Source organism: Salvelinus fontinalis, chromosome 23, assembly GCF_029448725.1.
Source record: "Salvelinus fontinalis isolate EN_2023a chromosome 23, ASM2944872v1, whole genome shotgun sequence".
In the NCBI taxonomy this organism is placed as follows: Eukaryota; Metazoa; Chordata; class Actinopteri; order Salmoniformes; family Salmonidae; genus Salvelinus; species Salvelinus fontinalis.
The window spans coordinates 40334576-40357134 of NC_074687.1; the positions used below are offsets into that span (position 1 = coordinate 40334576).

The window sequence follows — 22559 nt, forward strand, 5'->3', positions numbered from 1 at the left end:
TTCAACTTATTTTTGGGGGAAATTGTGAATTACAAGAAAAAAGTGCAAGGGTGCCAATATTTTGGGCCACGATTGTATATGATGATTATGTGTATGTGTGTGTGTGTGTGTGTGTGTGTGTGTGTGTGTGTGTGTGTGTGTGTGTGTGTGTGTGTGTGTGTGTGTGTGTGTGTGTGTGTGTGTGTGTGTGTGTGTGTGTGTGTGTGTGTGTGTGTGTTGGAGTTGGAGTGTCAGTGCACGTGAGTGTGTAGTCTTGTGAATGTTCATAAAGTGACAAAATACAAATAAAATACAAGGATTACTCAGATAGTCCATGTAGCCATTTTTTGTTGTTGCTATTTATCGGTCTGTTCAGGAGCCTGTTGGTGTCAGACTTGATGCACCAGTATCGCGGAAGCAGAGAACACTCTATGGAGTCTTTAATAATTTTCTGGGCCTTCCTTTCACACCGCCTGATATAGAGGTCCTAAATGGCATGGAGCTCAGCCCCCGAGATGCACTGTGCTGTCCCCACCACCTTCTGTAGCACCATGCGATTGAGGGTGGTGCTGTTGCCATACCAAGCAGTGATGCAGCCAGTCAAGATGCTCTCAATGGTGCAGCCGTATAACTTTTTGAGAATTTGAGGGCCCATGCCAAACCTTTTCAATTGAGTAACTTAAAGCTCTTGACACGCTCTACTGCATCTATGGCTTTTGATTGGGGAAGCAGTGAACCTTCACTGTGGGGACAACATCGCTGATGCATTTCCTAATGAAGTGACGGAGGTGATTAGCTCGTCAATGTTATCGGCGGAGCGTCAGAACATATTCTAATCAGCACTAACAAAGCAGTCCTGTAGCATAATCTCTGATTCTGTTGACCATTTCTCAATGGTAACGTGTGCTTGCTGTTTGAGCTTCTGCAAACAGGAAGCAGGAATAAGGAGTCATGATCTGATTTGCCGAATGGGGGAGGGCCTTGTATGCTTGCTTGTGGGTAGAGTAACAGTGTTCTAGGACTTTATCGCCACTAGTGGCGAAGGAGACGTATTGATGGAAGTTGGGCATCACCTGTCTTAATGACGGTGAAACTAAAAAGGACAACAAGAAAAGCAGCCTCCGGGTGCAAGTTTTCCTGGTTGTTTATATCCTCGTACAGTTTGTTAAGTGCCAGCTTGTTATTTTTCTGAGGTGGAATTTATACAGCGGTCACGGTAACAACTGAAAACTCCCTTAGGAGATAGAAAGTTCAGCATTTGACCATCAGGTATTCCAAGACGGGTGAACAATGGGTCGAGACTTCCACTGTGCTCTCGTCAACACACCATTTGTTGTTGATGAAGAGGCAAACTTCTCCCCCGCTCTATTTCCCTGACTCCACTGTCCTGTCAGCTTGGTGAATGGAGAATCCATCGAGTTGGATAGCCATGGAGTTATCTTGTCCGAAAGCCATGTTTCAAAAAAGCTGTGAATATTGCAGTTACGACAGTCCCGTTGGTAGCAAATCCGCGATCATCTATCTTATCATCAAGTGGCCAATAGAATGGAGGGAAGAGGTGGCCAGTTTTCCCTTCGCCTTAATCTCGCCAGGACTTCTCCTCCCTTGCCTCTGTAACACAGCCGTTTCCTCTTGGATACCCTGAAAATTGTGTCGTAATTACAGAAAAATCGAAGGGCAGATGAGTCGAAGTCGAAGTCGAAATGAGGTAAGTAATCTGATGTTAAAAAGTTATTGTCTTTATAAGAAACGATAACGGATACATTTCGTGAAAATAAAGTAAATATAAATGCCAAAAGAATCACAAAATAGCAAAGATGGGTTGGAGCTGACAAAACAGTGACCATACAGTAGTACTAATGGACAAATTCAGAAAGGTCCCTCCCTCCAGGTAGGACCTGTTAACTTCTGTTTAAGAAATATTTTGCAACAGAACCGGCGGAATGAACACACCCCTGATCACCAGCACACACAGTTCACTTTCAGAGCAGTCACATACTGCATCATCACTTTGCTCATTTTATAATTCCTTCTCGCATCTGCGCGCGCTCTCCTCCTCTCACCTTTTCCCCCTCATTTGTGGACTTCAGTGCACAACAGCTATCTGTGACAAGTTACAAAAACCTCTCCATGCCAAACCCTCATACCATAACCGCTAACAGCTAACAGCTACACAGCCTACATTGTCAGCTCATCGTCACTTCTTGTTGTACGCGGAATGAGGAAGAGCTCGGTTATGTTTGTTTGGAAAGTTTGTTGTTTAAAAGTCTATTGGAAAGTTCTTGGTAGCTTTCTAGCTTCTTATGTTGGATCCCGTGACGCAGTTGGTATCAGTTGCTGGGAGTTCTTGTATCTTTCCTGTGATCCTGACGACCAAGGACAGGTCTGAGGAGCTATTTGGCGTCGCAGCTAACTTAGCTGCTAGCTAGCTGAACATCAAGCTAGCGACGCAGTTAGCCATTGTGGCTGGGACGAGATTGTCCCGGGTTTGTGGCAGATTGTCGAAATAGTCGTGGATTCTACTAATAAAAGAATGGACGACCTGACCAGAGAGGTCCAGGACCTGAAGAACAGTTTGCAGTTATCCCAGGGTCAGCTCGACAAGTTGAAACAAGAGAACGGCAAGATGACACAATCTGTAAGTCATTGAGGGAGGACATCAGTTCTGTGTGTGAATCCATGGTAACAAAGACAGATAAAATAGACTATCTCGAGGGACAATCAAGGCGAAACAACATGGTTGGTTGTGGACAGAATTGCAGAATCTCCATAAGAGACCTGGATGGAGTCTGAGGACAAAGTGAGAGAAATGATCTCAGAAATTGAAGATGGACCACTGGAAGATTGAGGTGGAGCGCACCCACAGGACTGGAAAACCCACCACCGGCCCAGGTGATAGGCCCAGGCCGATAGTGGTCAAGTTACTGAGGTTCAAAGACAAGGTAGCTGTTTTGGAAAGAGCCAAGAACTTGAGAGAAACATATATCTTCCTCAACGAGGACTATCCTGAAGCTGTGCGCCAGAAGAGGAAATAACTGATCCAAGCCATGAAAGCTGACAGATCGCGTGGGGACATTGTGTACATCCGCTATGACAGACTCATTGTCCACCCTCCCTCCCAGAAGCCTGGAAGGGATGAGTGCCAAGCCTATGGGTTCGTAGCCTCAACCCCGCAGCACACACACCAGTTGATGAATGGACTGCTGAATGTATATATATATTTCTCTTGCTTTGTCTGCTCTTTTCAAAATGATGTCTATCTCTGATAAGCTACACAGGAAAGGGCTGAAAATAGCCCATATTAATATATGTAGCCTTAGAAATAAGGTTCATGAAATCAATAACGTGCTAACATCAGATAACATTCATATATTAGCCATTTCTTAGAATCACTTAGATAATTCATTTTGATGCTACATCAGTAGCAATACAAGGATATAACATTTATAGAACAGACAGAAATGATTATGGGGGAGGTGCTGCTGTATATATTCAGAGACATCCCTGTAATGCTTAGAGAAGATCTTATGTCAAGTGTTATTGAAGTGTTGTGGTTGCAGGTTCACTTGGCACATCTAAAGCCTTTTCTTTTGGGGTGTTGCTAAAGGCCACCAAGTGCTAACAGTCAGTATCTAAATAATATGTGTGAAATGCTTGATAGTGTATGTGAAATAAACAGAGAGGTCTTGGGGACCTGAATTTCTTGGGGACCTGAATATTGACTGGTTTTCATCAAGCTATCCGCTCAAGAGGAAGCTTCTTACTGTAGCCAGTGCCTGTAATCTGGTTCAGGTTATTAATCAACCTACCAGGGTGTTTACAAACACTACAGGAACAAGATCATCCACATGTATCGATCACATTTTTACCAATGCTGTAGAACTTTGTTCGAAAGCTATATCCGTACCCATTGGATGCAGTGATCCCAATATAGTGGCTATATCCAGGAAAGCCAAAGTTCCAACAGCTGGGCCTAGAATTGTGTATAAGAGATCATACAAAAGATTTTGCTGTGACTCATGTGGATGATGTTAAAAATATTTGTTGGTCTGATGTGATAAATGAGGAGCATCCAGATGCTGCATTTGATGAATTTATGAAATTGCTTCTTCCAATTATTGATGAACATGCACCTGTTAAGAAACTGACTGTTAGAACTGTTAAGGCTCCATGGATCGATGAGGAATTGAAAAACTGTATGGTTGAAAGAGATGGGGCAAAAGGAGTGGCTAATAAGCCTGGCTGGACATCTGACTGCCTTACTTACTGCAAATTGAGAAATTATGTGACTATTATGAAGCCAAGATCAATGATATAAAGAATGATGGAAAAAAATGTTGGAGTACTTTAAATTAAATTATGGGCAGAAAGATAAATTAAACTCTATCTTTCATCGAATCAGATGGCTTATTCATCACAAAACCATTTGATGTTGAGGTCTTGGCTGATTTATTTTGATTTTCCCATGATGTCAAGCAAAGAGGCACTGAGTTTGAAGGTAGGCCTTGAAATACATCCACAGGTACACCTCCAGTTGACTCAAATGATGTCAATTAGCCTATCAGAAGCATCTAAAGCCATGACATCATTTTCTGGAATTTTCCAAGCTGTTTAAAGGCACAGTCAACTTAATGTATGTAAACGTCTGACCCACTGGAATTGTGATATAGTGAATTATAAGTGCAATAATCTGTCTGTAAGCAATTTTTGGAAAAATGACTTGTCTCATGCACAAACTAGATGTCCTAACCTACTTGAAAAAACTTTAGTTTGTTAACAAGAAATTTGTGGAGTGGTTGAAAAACGAGTTTTAATGACTCCAACCTAAGTATGTAAACTTCCGACTTCAACTGTAGTTCTGTCCTTGAGCTATTCTTGTCTAATGATGTTCTGTATTATGTCATTCTGTATTATGTTTCATGTTCTGTGTGGACCCCAGGAAGAGTAGCTGCTGCTTTGCAACACCTAATGGGGATCCTAATAAAATACCAAAAATACCAAAATATTAAAGATATAGTCAACTAACTAGAACTAACATGTTAGTAAACAATCCAATCGATGCATACAATCACACAGTACAGTGTCCAGCAAGCAGTTTAGCAGTTACACCGGCGAGCCCCGGGGCCAATAAATTAATAAAACTGAAAGCATTCCTCTCTGTTTGAGTCAGGTTGCTGTGTAGGCTTAGTGAAGTGAAAGGTAAACTAAGAATAAAAAAATACAACAACATATAGCTAGCTCTCTCGCTCTCTGCTACATCTCCATTTTTGAATAAATGAATTTGTTTAATTATTGTCTTTCTCTCTCATTGTGTCAACTACTCACCACACTTTATGAACTGCAGTGCTAGCTAGCTGTAGCTTATGCTTTCAGTACTAGATTCATTCTCTGATCCTTTGATTGGATGGACAAGACGTTAATTTATACGGCAAGAGCTTTGATAGGATGGAGGACGTCCTCCGGAAAGTTGTCATAACTACTGTGTAAGGGGTGAGAATCACGAGCCTCCTAGGTTTAGTATGGAAGCCAATGTACCCAGAGGAGAATGGAAAATAGCTGTCCTCCGGCTACACCATGGTGCTACCCTAGAGTGCTGTTGAAGCTACTGTAGACCGTTATTGCAAAACAGTGTGTTTTAATCAGTTATTTGGTGATATATTTAGAATAGTTTTATCTAAAAAGGATAACTGAGGAGCTCCATTGGTTCCAATGTCCCATAGTCACAAAGTGTTTCAGAGTAGGAGTGCTGATCTAGGACCAGTTTTTCCTATTGCATAATGAATAAGATTACATGGACAGGTCAGTTTTTCCTATTGCATAATGAATAAGATTACATGGACAGGTCAGTTTTTCCTATTGCATAATGAATAAGATTACATGGACAGGTCAGTTTTTCCTATTGCATAATGAATAAGATTACATGGACAGGTCAGTTTTTCCTATTGCATAATGAATAAGATTACATGGACAGGTCAGTTTTTCCTATTGCATAATGAATAAGATTACATGGACAGGTCAGCACTCACACTATATGAATACAGGCCAATAAATGTATTCCCTGACAGAAATTTAGGAAAATACAGGGCTAAGCTCACTATGGCTACATTAACTAGGCAGCAACAACAGCATAAAACATGATGTTTAAATGTCAATAGTATGGAGACAATTATGGACACAATGTGCTCGCTAGCATTTCAACCACTCAAAGAATGGCCCTTGTATGCAGCCACTAAAACTATGATTCACTTTTCACAGAATAATTTAGGCCTAGTTGTAACAAACATGCTTAATCAGCAAAACGGTTCTGTCCATAAACAACTGCTGTTGCTGTTTATTGGGGAAGGTTTTCCATAGCGAAGTGAAAATGTATCATGCAGACAGAGTCTTAGGAGGGGAAAGAAATATGAAAAGCTGCAGGAATCTCTGCTATGTCTTTTCAAGTGAAATCCTCACACATACAGAATCTCTCACACTACAGGGGAATGTTTGACTTGAATAATACATTTTTAGGCCTAATCACTGCAATATTGTGAATGTTCAGCGCGTTAGCCGAGACAAAATTGGACAGCAGAACACTACAATGACAACAGCCCTGAGTGACAGCCATGTGTTTTCCTCTTTGTCTGCCCCTCCATCACCAAATTAGGCATACCCTCCGATGTCCCAAACACACAGAAGCTCTGTCGAGACAGCCTGTACCAGCCACCCTCACAGCTGAGAGAACAACGTGGAGGCCTACATCTTACCACCACCACTAGGGTTGCAAAAGGAGGGTATATTACTGGAAACTTTCTAAGTTTACCAGTAAACAACCAGAATTCAAGGATTTATGTAATATATCACAAGACATCTAGTGGCCCTTTTGAGTACTTCAGATTATCACAGGTGTCTGTAATAATCTAGCCCTCTGTGACTTTATCACATGTAAAATACATGAAATAATTGAATAAGATGCAAACATTTTTTAAATAGAATGACAAAGCTGTAAAAAAAAAACTAAATATAAACCATCAATTTAGTGAATACCATTAGGTGTTTAATATGAGGTTTTCAGCATGAAATATCCTTAATATATATTTTTTTACAAACTTGTATTTATTTTACTGTCAATATTTATTTGTTGTCAATGTTTTGGCGTCAAACTGGTGGCAGTTATGAAAAAAGTCAATAGTTGGAAGAGATGCATAGTTAATAAAAAATAATGGCATTGATTAAATACTTTTTAAATTAATTAATTATTTTTCTTTTGAACCATACGGTCTATCAACTAGAAACTCATTGACAATATAGACACAGATATAATAAATTAATACTATATATACATTTTTGAAAAAGTAAAGTTATTCAAGTATAAATTACCAAAGTTACGATAGATTGCCATAGATTCTGTTAATTACCAAAATTACTGAAGATTCTGGTAACTTTGGTAACTTACAATTAGCTTTGCAACCCTAACACCCCCCCGTAATGGCTGTGCACATGTACACACATGCGTACACACACGCACGCACACACATGCGCACTCATTAGTGTTTGGCAGAATTGTTATATTTGTTTAATCTTTAATTTCCTGAGAGATAAATGACATGGGACAACCTGCCTTTTGGAACTCAAAGTCCTGATTGAACATTGCTCTTATTAAAGAACAATGTGCTTAAGAAAATAAAAATGTTGAGAAGCAGAAGTAATAAAGTGGTACATTCTTGTCCCAGTTTACTTTTTGCGTAAGCCTCTCAATTAAATGTGGTTTACATCAATTGGATTTTGGTCTGAAGAGCAAAACCACCACCTGCTGTGGGAGCTCTTTGAAGGAAAGGTCGGCGGCCATGTTCCTCAGTCTCTGGCTGGATGCTATGCCAAATCTGATGAGATGACAGGAACATCAATGAAGTGCATTCCAATTGCTTGGGAATCTGTAAATGTGCAAGGCGTTATCATCAACTGAGCCATAGTATAGATAGATGGTCCATGCAATTGAACATATCAGTGGGAGTAAGACATGTTTAGTCCTCCAAAGGTGAGGTAATCACCTCCTTCCACAACTCCACATGAGCAAGACGTGACTTAGCCTATCAAACAGGATAACGTCATAATTATATAACACATTTACTTCGAATTACAATGGCATGATAACATACTATGTAGCAGGGTTGGGGTCAACTCAATTTCTGTAATTTTAATTCAGAAAGTAAACCGAATTCCAATTCCAAAATGTCCTAATTGAAAAGCATTGAAGTGAATTGGAATTTCAGTGTACTTCCTGAATTGACTGGAATTTAAATGGAATTGCCCCCAACCCTGCTATGTAGTACAGTAAAATATAACAAATATAAGATTGTTACACTGTATAGGTAGGCCTAGTGAAGTAAGATTGCCCCACAACTGCTGACAAAGACGAGTCAGCAAATTGGGTACGTGTAGGGCTAGGTTCACCACCTGTAGCCGACATTATTGAATGAAAAAGCTCAGTTTGCTGTGGATACTGTCTCCGCTTTTCAGACTAATGGTTAGCGCAGCCAGGGCAGTGTGCTTGGGCCCACTCTGTACTGACTCTTACTTTCCTCTGACTAGCTGTCCGGTGTGTTGGAGTGTAGCCGAGCTCGTAGGGCTCCTGCCAACTGGTAGCGGGCAAGGGAGTCAGTGGTGAGGAGTAGCTGAGGCAGTTTAGCCTAGCCGCCCCAGAGAGTACAAGGCAAGGACATGCTAGTGTGATTAACACTGGCCAAAACAGACAGCTCTGTCTGGCAGCTGGCTGTCTCCTCCAGCTCAGCAGATAGAGCTATATCTAGAGCTGGGAGCCACAAGAGGGATGAGTCCAGCCCACACAGCCTGAGGCATCACAGTCAGTTAACCTGGGCTCTGGGCTCTGATCACTACATTGAGAGAGAGGGAACTGGTGGGATGTGAGAGTAGTACTCCCCAGACAGAACAGTTGGAAGGTAAAGGTAAAACTTTACTCTAGAAAGTAAGCGGTCTCTGGCTGGGAAGTGAGACATCAGAGGAATAGAGCTTGAGGGTCCTGCTGTGAGGAACGAAACGCTGAAGGGATGTAGGTATGTAGCTGTAGTGCTCCCCAAAGACAGAGTGCTAAATCTCAGAGGGAAGACAGTACACTGAAACATTAGACTCTCTTCATGTGGTTCCAGTCTGCCAGAGTGACGAGATAGGGCCCGCAGTTCAGCTTCGCTCCATCTCCAACTCATAAAACACATAACACCTTCAACGCATCAGAGTTAGGACTTTCAAATATGGGCCACTACGTATCTTTAGACGTAGTTGAAAGCCCCTTGCCAATAATTAATGACAGACGAAAGGCATGTAGGCCTATTTTACAGGTTGTCACAGATAGGAATACTCTAACTCTGAAAATGTCTCAAGGACAAATTGATTTGGCAGGAGAAGCTAAAGTGAAATATCAATGTCATGTTTCAATGCTGGCCATACCAATTTCCTAAGTGCTTCTTCAACAGTTCTCCTTTAAAAACCCATATTGTGCCCTTATGGTTGCTGCTGTGCACCCTGCCGACTGCACCTCCTAGCTGTTAAGAGGTAACAGGAGGAACCCTCCATAAAATCAGCATATATCCTCAAAGAGAATACCAATTAATCCAGACAAGTTTAATTTTACAACTACATAATCCACTGAGCTCCCGGTGCCTTGAGCCTCAAATCCATAAACGTCAGTGAGGCCTACTGGCAATGTGACCTTTTTAAATAAAGTGTTCACATCAAAGTCCAGAGGCCAAAGCTAACCAGTATCCCACTTCCGGAATGCCGGGCCATAAAAAAAAGTGTACTTAGAAGGGATTAAAAAGGCCAGTTCCGTACAGCAGATTTGGATGAGGTGGAGAAGTGGTAGGAGTAAAGGAGGGAGGAGTGAATTAGCAAATGGTGTGTTTGTGGACCCTGGCAATGCGGGGCTCCTAGAGGCAGCCTAATGACAGCGCTCCGTCTGGCACGGGGGCCAAGTTTCCCTGACTCCTTTTAAGTTGCCTCCAGGCCACAGCTACCGTGTTATGAGGAACATATGCCCAGCTATCATGTAATTATACAATTATAAAGATTTTTCCTGCCACTAATTTCCATGACATGTCTCTGTGGACTTTTGATATGCTTTTGTAAAGCATTTATTGCTGCCATTCTCTTTACAGGGAAGGGGGGGGCCACTTGAATTTTTGCTGGTCTCTGTCATGTTTTCTTCAGAAATGCTCTACTGGTTAATGCTGTCTCAATGATGGCTGTTGTGACCCATCCACAACGAATACAAATAGGTTTGATGAGTCAAATGAAGAAGGAATTATTTAAACTGTGTCAAACTGGGGAGGGAGGGAGGGGGTGCGCGAAACAATTCCAAACACAGCAGTAAGCAGTAAGCGATATCCAATATCTGAAACAATTCCAAACACAGCAGTAAGCAATATCCAATATCCAGTCATATCCAATTCTGATATAAAAGCTAATCTTTGTGCAATAGTCAGATTTGAATGTGCCATGAGGAAACAATCACATTTTCACAAATTAAAAGGGAATTTTGACTCCTGTATCGGACCAGATGGTAGATTTAAGCATTATTTCTCTGTCCAACACCATTTGGAAGCATAATACAATCTTTATTCACACCAGAACAGACGGTTCATTTAATATTTTATGTGCAATATGTTACAATCGAGGCACGGAGAGCACTTGATATTCTGCAGTGTACCCGTTCTGAATAGTATGACCGTTTCCAGGACTACTGTGTTACTAACCTTATTCAAGGCCCCCCCTAGATGAGCGCTGACTTTACAAACAAATGTATCTTTTCAGGGGAAATAAATAAGTATCAAATACCTGGTTTCCCGTTTGTTACGCAAATGTAACATTTATTTACAGAGTCATAATTGAATATCTAAAACCAAAGCCTTTTTGTTGCTCCCACTCTTTCATGCCAATGAATGTCCAGTTCTTGATTTACAGATTGAAACAATTGGAATTGGAATTCCTCTGATAGTCACTTCAAAAGATGCTGATATATATACTGTAAATTACCATTTGTTTTTTCTATATCTACCTACTGCCGGAGGTCCTGCTAGCTTTAGTGAGTGACACCATCTATAAGGACAACAGAGTGACCGAATGACCACCACTAATGACTGCCACCAAGTAATCAAAGGCTGAGGCAGCTCATCTTTCCTGCCCTGAATAGAGGAGAGGAGTGTCTGACTTTTATTGTCCCAACATGGGAAAGAGAGAGAGAGACCTTCTTTTGCTTGATGGATAGCATCTAACTGGGGAAAGAGCTGGGGGAAATGGTGATGTAGCTTATTCCCGTCATTTACATCCAACAGCTCAGCTACTGCAAGCAGTCCTGTGTGTGTTCGCCTCTGTCACGCCCTGACCTTAGAGAGCCTTTTTATGTCTCTATTTGGTTTGGTCAGGGTGTGATTTGGGGTGGGCATTCTATGTTTTTGTTTTCTATGATTTTGTATTTCTATGTTTTGGCCGGGTATGGTTCACAATCAGGGACAGCTGTCTATCGTTGTCTCTGATTGGGAACCATACTTAGGTAGCCCTTTTCCCTCCTTTCAGTGTGGGAAGTTGTTTGTGGCACATAGCCCTTAAGCTTCACGGTTGTTTTGTATTGTTTATTGTTTTTGTCGGCGTCATCCTAATAAAAAGGAATATGTACGCTCACAACGCTGCGCTTTGGTCCTCTTCATTCAACGGCCGTGACAGCCTCTGAATGTGACTAGGGTTGCAAATTTTGGGGAATATTCAGAGGTGGAAACTTTCCGTTGGAATTAACGGGAATAAATGGGAATTAACAGGAATATGTCGGAATTAATGAAAATATATGCAAATATATATTAATACCATTTAAATGTAGATGTTTTTTTCATTGGATATATTTACCATATCATATGGAGTCAGAAATATAAACATTTTACCTTATCATAAGTAGACATAATTGCAAATGATTAAATCCTTCGAATAGAAATAAAATAAATGATCTCACTAAACAACAAAAGGGAATATTGAATGATCTCTAATGATCCATCACATCTCCCAAAAACGTTTTGAACATACATCTGTAAAATTACAGTCTAGAAACTAAAGCTTTGGTTGTCTTCCTCTCAGGCTTCCATGTCTTCTCCCTAGACCTCCTCAATGTCCACCTCTTGAACATCAGACTCTGAGGCCTAAATCTTCAGTCACTTTCCAACCTTCTTGAGGAAGGCTCGTTGTCGGGCTCAAAAAGCCCAAAAATTTCCCGGATGGACACCAATTTTTCAACCCTTGTATTGGTCAGCCTGTTGCATGCTTTGGTGTGTGTGTTCCCAAACAAGGACCAGTTGCACTCTGAGGTGGCTGATGTTGGTGTGATTTGGAGGATGATGGAAGCAACAGAGGAAAGAGCCTCAGATCCACAAAGTCCCTTCCACCAGATGGCTGATAAGATATGTTGGCACGACTGCCATATTGCATATTCATCCCAACGCCGTTGCTTGGAAGTGTACTTCGCCAGACTGCCAAGAACCTTGCCCTCATCCAGGCCAAGGTGGCGACACACAGTAGTGATGACACCATAGGTCTTGTTGATCTCTGCACTAGACAGGATGCTCTTGCCAGCATACTTGGGGTCCGACATGTACGCTGCAGCGTGTATGGGCTTCAGGCAGAAGTCTTCACACTTTTTGATGTACTTCAGAACTGAAGTTTCCTCTGCTTGGAGCAACAGTGAAGTGGGCAGGGCAGTACGGATTTATTCTCTTACTGTCACGACTTCAACCGAGGCAGGCTCTCCTTCCCGTTCGGGTGGCGCTCGGCGGTCGTCGTCACCGGCCTACTAGCTGCCACTGACTCTTTTTCCTCCCCCTCCTTATGTGTTTATTTGTATCACCTGTGTTCAGTTAATTGTTAATTATTGTGGCTTTATTAGTCAGCCAGCTCGTACGCTTCTTTGTGCGGGATTGTTTCATTGTGGCTTTTGGATTTCGGGAGTGGATATTATTATTGTGGACTGGGTTCGTTTATTCGTGTCGTTGGACCGTTGTGTGTGACACCCAGTATGTCCGTGTTGGACATTGTGTTTGCAAGTTGAGTATTAAAGGACTCAACATATTGAAGCTTTGCTGTTCCTGCGTCTGACTTCGCACCTCCCGACACTCAGATCGTTACACTTACATCTGCAAGCAGAGTCTGAACATCAGACAGGATGGCATTGTCTCTCTCAATCCGTGCAATGGCTTATGCTATAGGTTTCAGGAGTTTCAGGCTACTTACCACTCTCTCCTAAAATACATCATCCAGGAGGATCCTCTTGATGGGGCTGTCCATATCGGCAGACTGTGATATGACCATTTCTTGAGGAGACTCCTTCCCCTCCAGGAGACTGTCAAACATGATGACAACACCACCCCAACGGGTGTTGCTGGGAAGCTTCAATGTGGTGCTCTTATTCTTCTCACTTTGCTTGGTGAGGTAGATTGCTGCTATAACTTGATGACCATTCACATACCCAATCATTTCCTTGGCTCTGTTGTAAAGTGTATCCATTGTTTTCAGTGCCATGATAACCTTGAGGAGCAGATTCAATGCATGAGCAGCACAGCCAATGGGTGTGATGTGAGGGTAGGACTCCTCCACTTTAGACCATGCAGCCTTCATGTTTGAAGCATTGTCTGTCACCAGTGCAAATACCTTCTGTGGTCCAAGGTCATTGATGACTGCCTTCAGCTCATCTGCAATGTAGAGACCGGTGTGTCTGTTGTCCCTTGTGTCTGTGCTCTTGTAGAATACTGGTTGAGGGGTGGAGATGATGTAGTTAATTATTCCTTGCCCACGAACATTCGACCAGCCATCAGAGATGATTGCAATACAGTCTGCTTTCTCTATGATTTGCTTGACCTTCACTTGAACTCTGTTGAACTCTGCATCCAGCAAATGAGTAGATAAAGCATGTCTGGTTGGAGGGGTGTATGCTGGGTGAAGAACATTCAGAAATCTCTTCCAATACACATTGCCTGTGAGCATCAGAGGTGAAGCAGTTACATACACAGCTCGAGCAAGACATTCATCAGCATTTATCTAACTACGTTCCTCTATTGAGTCAACAAAAACTTCTGATTCCAGGATGACCATGAGCTGTTGAATTGATAAGGTGTCTGATTCCTCATTTTCACCTTGAATAGAAGTAGAGGGACTTTGTCAGAAGTTGCTTGGTGTGAGCGCTAAGGGAACTTTATGCACCTGGCCAGATGATTCTGCATCTTTGTTGCATTCTTCACATATGATTTGGCACAGTATTTGCAAATGTACACAGCTTTTCCTTCTACATTAGCTGCAGTGAAATGTCTCCACATATCAGATAGTGCACGTGACATTTTCCTGTAGAAAATGAGTAAAAATAAATAAATACAATTCCATGTACAGATATATAGTTAAGCAGTTATATTAAACAACTCCTTTGTCAGATAAATGTTTAAAAAGAAACATGTATGGAATCAGGTGAATTAACACTCCTCAGTTAGCAGGCTCAAGCAAGCTAAAACCTACATGGTAGAAAAACTAACTAGCAGAAATTGTTAACAAGTTAGAAATGATTTAAATACACTTTGCTGTAGGCTACTATTTACTAGTTAACAAAATATCATGTATGTCACATAAAATATATTCACCCCACCCAGTATTCTAATCAAATCTTACCAGAAAGCATGTAGTCCTTGGCTCAGACAGTGTAGTAGTGTGGGCTCAATAGCATCACATTAGTGTGCAAGATCTTGAGAATCAGCTGTACATGTGATGGAAGAGTGCACTGCACATGTGATGGAAGAATGCACTGTGCATGCAGAGGGTTGCAATTCCATTGAATTGGGGATAGTTTAACCAAAATATGCCACAAGACCTAGACTTGTCTTATGTGTATCCCACAAAAAAAGATTCACTGTTATAAGCTAACTTTTTGGAGGAATTTAAGCTAAATTCCCCAAATTCCCGGGCTTAACTTCCAATGGAAAATCTTCGAAACATTCCGGAAACTTACCGGAAAGTTTCCGACCCTTTGCAACCCTAGTTGTGACTGACTGGGCTGACACAATGAAAGTCTGATAATCAGAGATTGATTCATAACATGTTAGACAAGTTTCAACACCTTTACTGAAAACATTACATTGCCTTTCAACATCGCTATTCAAGAAAGTAAACTAGAATGAACAGTATCATAGTAACCCTTGCCCCTTGCGGGAGACTACTGTACAGCTCTGTGATTCATTGCCTCTACAGCAGAGATCATCAACTAGATTCAAACGCGGGACGATTGTTTCTTGAGCAGATAGCCAGGGGACCAAAACATAATTACAAATAATTTGTAGACTGCAAAACAGATATAAAATTTGACTAAAACATAATAATTTCAAACCTTGATTACATTTGTATACTATCACGTATCTGTCTATTGTGCATGGGAATACTTGGGAACAGATCTCCAAAAGGAAAATCAATTGGAGCTGATTTGCTGGTGTTTATATAGTATTTTATATCCAACAATAAAATGTCATAAAAAATAATAATAATTATATTATATTCTTTGCTCAGAAAACTTGGGGAGCCAAATAAAAATCACACCCGGGCCACCCTGCCGTACAGTATAAGATCCCAAGTCAACGGATATGTGTTCAGAGTAAGGGCCTGCAGTTACATATCTCATACAGTCCTGAACTGTGGCTCTTACTGTCATACGGGGGTGTCCCAAATTCTCTATATAGTGCATTACTTTAGACCAGGGTCCCTACATAGGGAATAGGGTACCGTTTGGGATGCATCCTGAGAGAGGGTGTGGGAGAGATGTGAGAGGTGTAACCTGACACTGAAGGAAGATAGCCAGTGTCTATTTGTATTCACAGTTTGTCGACTGTTATATTAACAGAGGCAAGCCGCAGCCTGATCTCAAGGAGATCCCGTAAAATGAAGAGAAAATTGACTCAACTGTATGAAACAGCCCCTGGACAAGGCAAACATGAGCAGAAGATACTTAACTACTGTACTGCTATATAGTACCTACTATGCTACGTAGCTCCAACTGTTCCTTCCTATAGTAGGAGAGTCTAGACCAGAGAACATAGCCTCGTATTAGCCTATGTCATGTTTATAAAAAGATAGATCCTGGTCTATGTTTGCTAGAGGTGAGTCGGAAATGAATTAGCACTGCTGAGTGACTCACACAAAAAAATGAATCCCCCGTTATAATGGAAAATGGTTGATAATCCAAAAGGTTACATGGGCGAGCCAGAACAACACCTGCATCCTGATGGGGATGTCAAACTGACAATAACAGTGGTGTCAAATAGTATACCAGTTCAAAATCCTCCAGCGTTGTTCTCACTGCAATGATAAGGCCTAACTGTTCATTACCCTAGCCCCCTTTCTAGTCCAACCTTTTTCATGTTGAAACAGAGACTGTGGTATTGGTTACTTACAGCCAATAAAGACTGTTTATAAATACTGAAAACATGGAGCCATGGTGCTTATACATGTCTGTGTGTGTGTGTGTGTGTGTGTGTGTGTGTGTGTGTGTGTGTGTGTGTGTGTGTGTGTGTGTGTGTGTGTGTGTGTGTGTGTGTGTGTGTGTGTGTGTGTGTGTGTGTGTGTGTGTGTGTGTGTGTGTGTACGCACTACGCCTATACCCTGAGCCACAAGCAAATGACTCAAAGACAAATGGTCAATGACAGTGACAGTGGCACCAGTTTATGACCATATAGTGTATGTTCGAACTGCTTGCTCACTACAAATGTTGGCTCAGATGATGAAATGTTTATGAACAGCGATGAAATGAGCCATATTTTTTGTGCTTTCTTCTCAACTCTATGTGCATATTTCTATCTCCTAACTTGAGGCGTAAAATTACGTAGGCCTATTATGACAAACCCTTTGATATTGCCATTGAACTTCCAATAATATCCTTTGTCATTCTGAATAGAAAAGGAGGTCTAAACAATTCATAGATGGCCATAAAACCAGACAAATAATGGAGACAGGTTGAGACAGGTCTATGTGTGAAATAAGCTATCCTGAGGGAAACATGTTGCTGCCCAATGGTCAAAGTGACCATGTCGTGGTTGCAGCAGTTCAGTCATAACTCAACATACCTGGTTCCTTCTTGGTCCCCTTCCCTCCGTCTCTGTTCTTCTTCAGCACTGCCTTGAACATGGTCTGATTCTTGGAATCCTCTCACTCTCCCCCTGCAAAAACACAACATTTTGACACTCAGAGAGAGCAGAACAGGCAGAGAGTGATTGAGCGAGTCTACAGAAACTTTACACGCTGATGATAACGCATCCTGCATTTCATACACTCTTCTCCTGACACTCCTCTGAGATTTTTCCCACAGCGCTCCCAATCCGGCAGGTCATCTCTAGAGGGCCGACCACAGAAAGAATGATCTAATAATTAAATGGAACGGGCAAGGTCTGCTATCTTGTTTTGCAGGAAAATAGTTTGTCAGATTCTCCACATTCCACATCTAAATTGATGCTGCTGAACTTGGGCCTTCTCGCTCACTTTTCACGAAATGTCTAACATTTGGATATATTCACTGAATCTTTAGAATCATAGTCTAGTGGCACGTACAGTGCATTTGGAAAGCATTCAGACCCCTTCACTTTTTCCACATTTTGATACATTAAAGCCTTATTCTAAAATTAATACAAATCAAAAAAATATCATCAATCTACACACAATCCCCCATAATGACAAAGCAAAAACAAGTTTTTACATTTTTTGCAAATTTGTAAAAAAAAAGAAGAAATATAACATTTACATAAGTATTCAGACCCTTTACTCAGTACTATTTGAAGCACCTTTGGCAGCAAATACAGCCTCGAGTCTTCTTGGGTATGACGCTACAAGTATGGCACACGTGTATTTGGAAAGTTTCTCCCATTCTTCTCTGGAGATCCTCTCAAGCTCTGTCAGGTTGGATGGGGAGCGTCACAGCACAGCTATTTTCAGGTCTCGCTAGAGATGTTCAAGTTCGGGCTCTGGTTGTGCCACTAAATGACATTCAGAGACTTGTCGCGAAGCCACTCCTGCGTTGTCTTGGCTGTATGCTTGGGGTTGTTGTCCTGTTGGAAGGTGAATCTTTGCCCCACTCTGAGGTCTTGAGCGCTCCGGAGCAGGTTTCATTAAAGATCGCTCTGTACTTTGCTCCATTCATCTTTCCCTCGGTTCCAAACTTCTTCCATTCAAGAATGATGGAGCCCACTGTGTTCTTGGGGACCTTCAATGCTGCAGAAATGTTTTGGTACCCTTATCCAGATCTGTGCCTCGACACAATCCTGTCTTGGAGCTCTACAGACAATTCCTTCAACCTCATGGCTTGGTTTTTGCTCAGACATGCACTGTCAACTGTTGGACCTTATATAGACAGGTGCCTTTCCAAATCTTGTCCAATCAATTGAATTTAGGACAGGTGCACTCCAATCAAGTTGTAGAAACATCTCAAGGATGATTAATGGAAACAGGATGCACCGGAGGTCAATTTCGAGTCGCATAGCAAAGGGTCTGAATACTTATGTAAATAAGGTATTTCTGTTTATATTTTTAATAGATTTGCAAACATTTCTGAAAAACCTGTTTTCACTTTGTCTGTATGGGATATTATGTGTAGATTGATGAGAAAAGGGAAGGGGTCTGAATACTTTCAGAATATAGTGCATGCTGGTAACTTGAAGTAATATAGCTAGGTAAAAGAACCTTGGTGAATTGCATTTTGTTGTGATTTATGTTCTGCGATTCAAACATCTATTACTTTAAAAAACAGGAGTGTTACTGTTCTGGTTGGCCATTTTCTCGCATTCACAGTACAATGCAGCCCCAAATTAGAGCCCAAACTATTAACCACCCTGATTTTGTCAACACCTCATATATTGTTTTTCTTCACTTTTCACTTCCTAATAGCTGAATACATTGTGCTGAATTCGGCACTCTACTTATAGAACCAGCACATTATTCACCATGTGTAACGGCAACCTTCCCTCTCTTCACTAGAAGAGAGAGTGTAGCAGGGATCGGACCAACACGCAGCGTAGCCAGTGCTCAACATGTTTAATACGAACGACAAACAGAGAACACAATACAAAACAAAATAACAAATGTGGCAAACCGAAACAGTCCTAGCTGGTGCAGACAAAACACAGAGACAGGAAACAACCACCCACAATCCCCAACACAAAACAAGCCACCTATATATGATTCTCAATCAGGGACAACGATTGACAGCTGCCTCTGATTGAGAACCATATTAGGCTGGACACAGAAACAGACGAACTAGACACACAACATAGAATTCCCACCCAGCTCACGTCCTGACCAACACTAAACAAGCAAAACACATAAGAACTCTGGTCAGGACGTTACAGTACCCCCCTCCTGAGGTGCGGACTCCGAACGCACCCCTAAAACTCAAGAGGAGGGTCTGGGTGGGCATCTGTCCGCGGTGGCGGCTCCGGCGGTGGACGAGGACACCACTCCACCATTGTCCTTGTCCCCCTCCTTAGCGTCCTTTGAGTGGCGACCCTCGCCCCCGACCCTGGTCTAGGAACCTTCACAAAGGTCCCCCCTAGATAGAGGAGACAGCTCAGGACAGAGAGGTAGCTCAGGACAGAGAGGTAGCTCAGGACAGAGAGGTAGCTCAGGACAGAGAGGTAGCTCACGACAGAGAGTTAGCTCACGACAGAGAGGCAGCTCCGGACTAGTGGCAGCTCCGGACTGAGTGGCAGCTCCGGACTGAGTGGCAGCTCCGGACTGAGTGGCAGCTCCGGACTGAGTGGCAGCTCCGGACTGAGTGGCAGCTCCGGACTGAGTGGCAGCTCCGGACCGAAAGGGCAGCTCCGGACCGAAAGGGCAGCTCCGGACCGAAGGGCAGCTCCGGACTGAAGGGCAGCTCCGGACTGGAGGGCAGCTCATGACTGGAGGGCAGCTCATGACTGAAGGGCAGCTCATGACTGGAGGGCAGCTCATGACTGGAAGGCAGCTCATGACTGGAAGGCAGCTCATGACTGGCGGGCGGCTCTGGCAGCTCCTGACTGGCTGGCGGCTCTGGCAGCTCCTGAATGGCTGGCGGCTCTGGCAGCTCCTGAATGGCTGGCGGCTCTGGCAGCTCCTGACTGGCTGGCGGCTCTGGCAGCTCCTGACTGGCTGGCGGCTCTGGCAGCTCCTGACTGGCTGGCGGCTCTGGCAGCTCCTGACTGGCTGGCGGCTCTGGCAGCTCCTGACTGGCTGGCGGCTCTGGCAGCTCCTGACTGGCTGGCGGCTCTGGCAGCTCCTGACTGGCTGGCGGCAATGGCAGCTCCTGACTGGCTGGCGGATCTGGCAGCTCCTGACTGACGGACGGCAATGGCAGCTCCTGACTGGCAGGCGGATCTGGTGGCTCCTGACTGACGGACGGCTCTAGCGGCTCCTGACTGACGGAGGGCTCTAATGGCTCGGGACAGACGAATGGCTCTAATGGCTCGGGACAGATGGATGGCTCAGATGGCGCTGGGCAGACAGATGGCTCAGATGGCGCTGGGCAGACAGATGGCTCAGATGGCGCTGGGCAGACAGATGGCTCAGATGGCGCTGGGCAGACGGAAGGCTCAGACGGCGCTGGGCAGACGGAAGGCTCAGACGGCGCTGGGCAGACAGGCAGCTCAGACGGCGCTGGGCAGGCAGGCAGCTCAGACTGCGCTGGACAGACGAGCAGTGCAAGCGGTGTTAGGCAGACGGCCGACTCTGACCTGCTGAGGCGCACAGTAGGCCTGGTGCGTGGTATCGGCACTGGTGGTACCGGGCTGAGGTCACGCACCTCAGGGCGAGTGCGGGGAGAAGGAACAGTGCGTACAGGGCTCTGGAGACGCACAGGAGGCTTGGTGCGTGGTGCCGGAACTGGAGGCACTGGGCTGGAGACACGCACCACAGGGAGAGTGCGTGGAGGAGGAACAGGGCTCTGGAGACGCACTGGAAGCCTGGTGCGTGGTGTAGGTACTGGTGGTACTGGGCTGAGGGCACGCACCTCAAGGCGAGTGCAGGGTGCTGGAACTGGAGGCCTGGTACGTGGCGCCGGCACCGGAGGGCCGGTGCATGGGGCTTCCACAGGAGAGCTGGTGCGCTGAGCTGGCACAGGACGTGCAGGGCTAGACAGGCGCACAGGAGGCCTGGTGCGTGGTGCTGGCACAGTCTTCACCAGATGGCTAGCACGCACCTCAGGACGAGTATGGAGAGCTGACTCAGGTGACATCAAATCCCCGACACGCACCGTCGGGCGGATGCCGTGCCTCATGCACCACACCAGCAAATCCCTCATTTTTCTCTCCTCCAATTTCCCCATTAGATCCTTCAGTCTCTACTTCGCTCACCTCCAATACCGCCCTCACCGGCTCTGGTTCCATCCTTGGCTCCTTACGGTAAGCAGGGGGAGTTGGCTCAAGTCTCCTACCCCCCCAAGAAATTTTTGGGTGAGCCTCTCAGGCTTCCAGCCGCTCTGCCGTGCTAGCGCCTCATAATGCCGCCTCTCCGCTTTTGCTGCCTCCAGCTCCGCTTTGGGGCGGCGACACTCCTCTGGCTCTGCCCAGGGTCCTTTACCGTCCAGAATTTCCTTCCAAGTCCATTCCTCCTGGTACCGCTGCTGCTGCTGCCACTGCTGCCCGTTGCTACGCTGCTTGGTCCGAGATTGGTGGGTGGTTCTGTAACGGCAGCCTTCCCTCTCTTCACTAGAAGAGAGAGTGTAGCAGGGATCGGACCAACACGCAGCGTAGCCAGTGCTCAACATGTTTAATACGAACGACAAACAGAGAACACAATACAAAACAAAATAACAAATGTGGCAAACCGAAACAGTCCTAGCTGGTGCAGACAGAACAGAGACAGGAAACAACCACCCACAATCCCCAACACAAAACAAGCCACCTATATATGATTCTCAATCAGGGACAACGATTGACAGCTGCCTCTGATTGAGAACCATATTAGGCTGGACACAGAAACAGACGAACTAGACACACAACATAGAATTCCCACCCAGCTCACGTCCTGACCAACACTAAACAAGCAAAACACATAAGAACTCTGGTCAGGACGATACACCATGGAGATGGAGAGCGGAGGCACACAGGACATAGGCTGCAAGAAGCCAGAATGTGGGCCATCAGTAAGCTAGTCTGGGGCCCAGGGGCCCAGGGGCTCCACTTAGATCTCCACTGGCTCCTGGAGATGTGGAGGAAAAAACTATTGTTTTTCATTAGCAGGGAGGCCTTCCGAGACACATCGATCCAAGCCCTCAGTTGAGATGATGTGCACTAGCCCTCTTTTGACAGGCTAATGGGGGTGGATGATGAAAGATGGGGGGGCACGACAGTTACCTTGCTGGATCTGTACCACACAGCTTCTTTAAAACAGGCATAACAAGCCATTTCACTCAATATTTTTCTAAGGCACAATTGAACTGCATTATCCATCTGAAAGCATATTGGGTGGGAATATACTGGGACTAGCCTAAATCTGTCTAGACAAACAAACTGTACAACGTCAGAACACTAAAACAAAAGACAGAGGATCAGTGAAGCCAA

At 44.0% G+C, this 22559-nt stretch overlaps 1 protein-coding gene across 12 annotated transcripts in view; it reads right to left on the bottom strand.

Annotated features, from left to right (window-relative positions):
• Positions 1-22559, bottom strand: part of LOC129821321 (protein TANC1-like) — a 289442-nt gene that overhangs the window by 214233 nt on the left and 52650 nt on the right. For all 12 annotated transcript variants that reach the window (XR_008754295.1, XM_055878874.1, XM_055878872.1 and 9 more), the window contains one exon: positions 17103-17195. Coding sequence is in view for 11 of the 12 variants with exons in the window: in XM_055878874.1 (XP_055734849.1) it covers positions 17103-17163 (61 nt within the window). In the remaining variant the exon portion in view is untranslated. The remainder of the gene's footprint in view (positions 1-17102; positions 17196-22559) is intronic.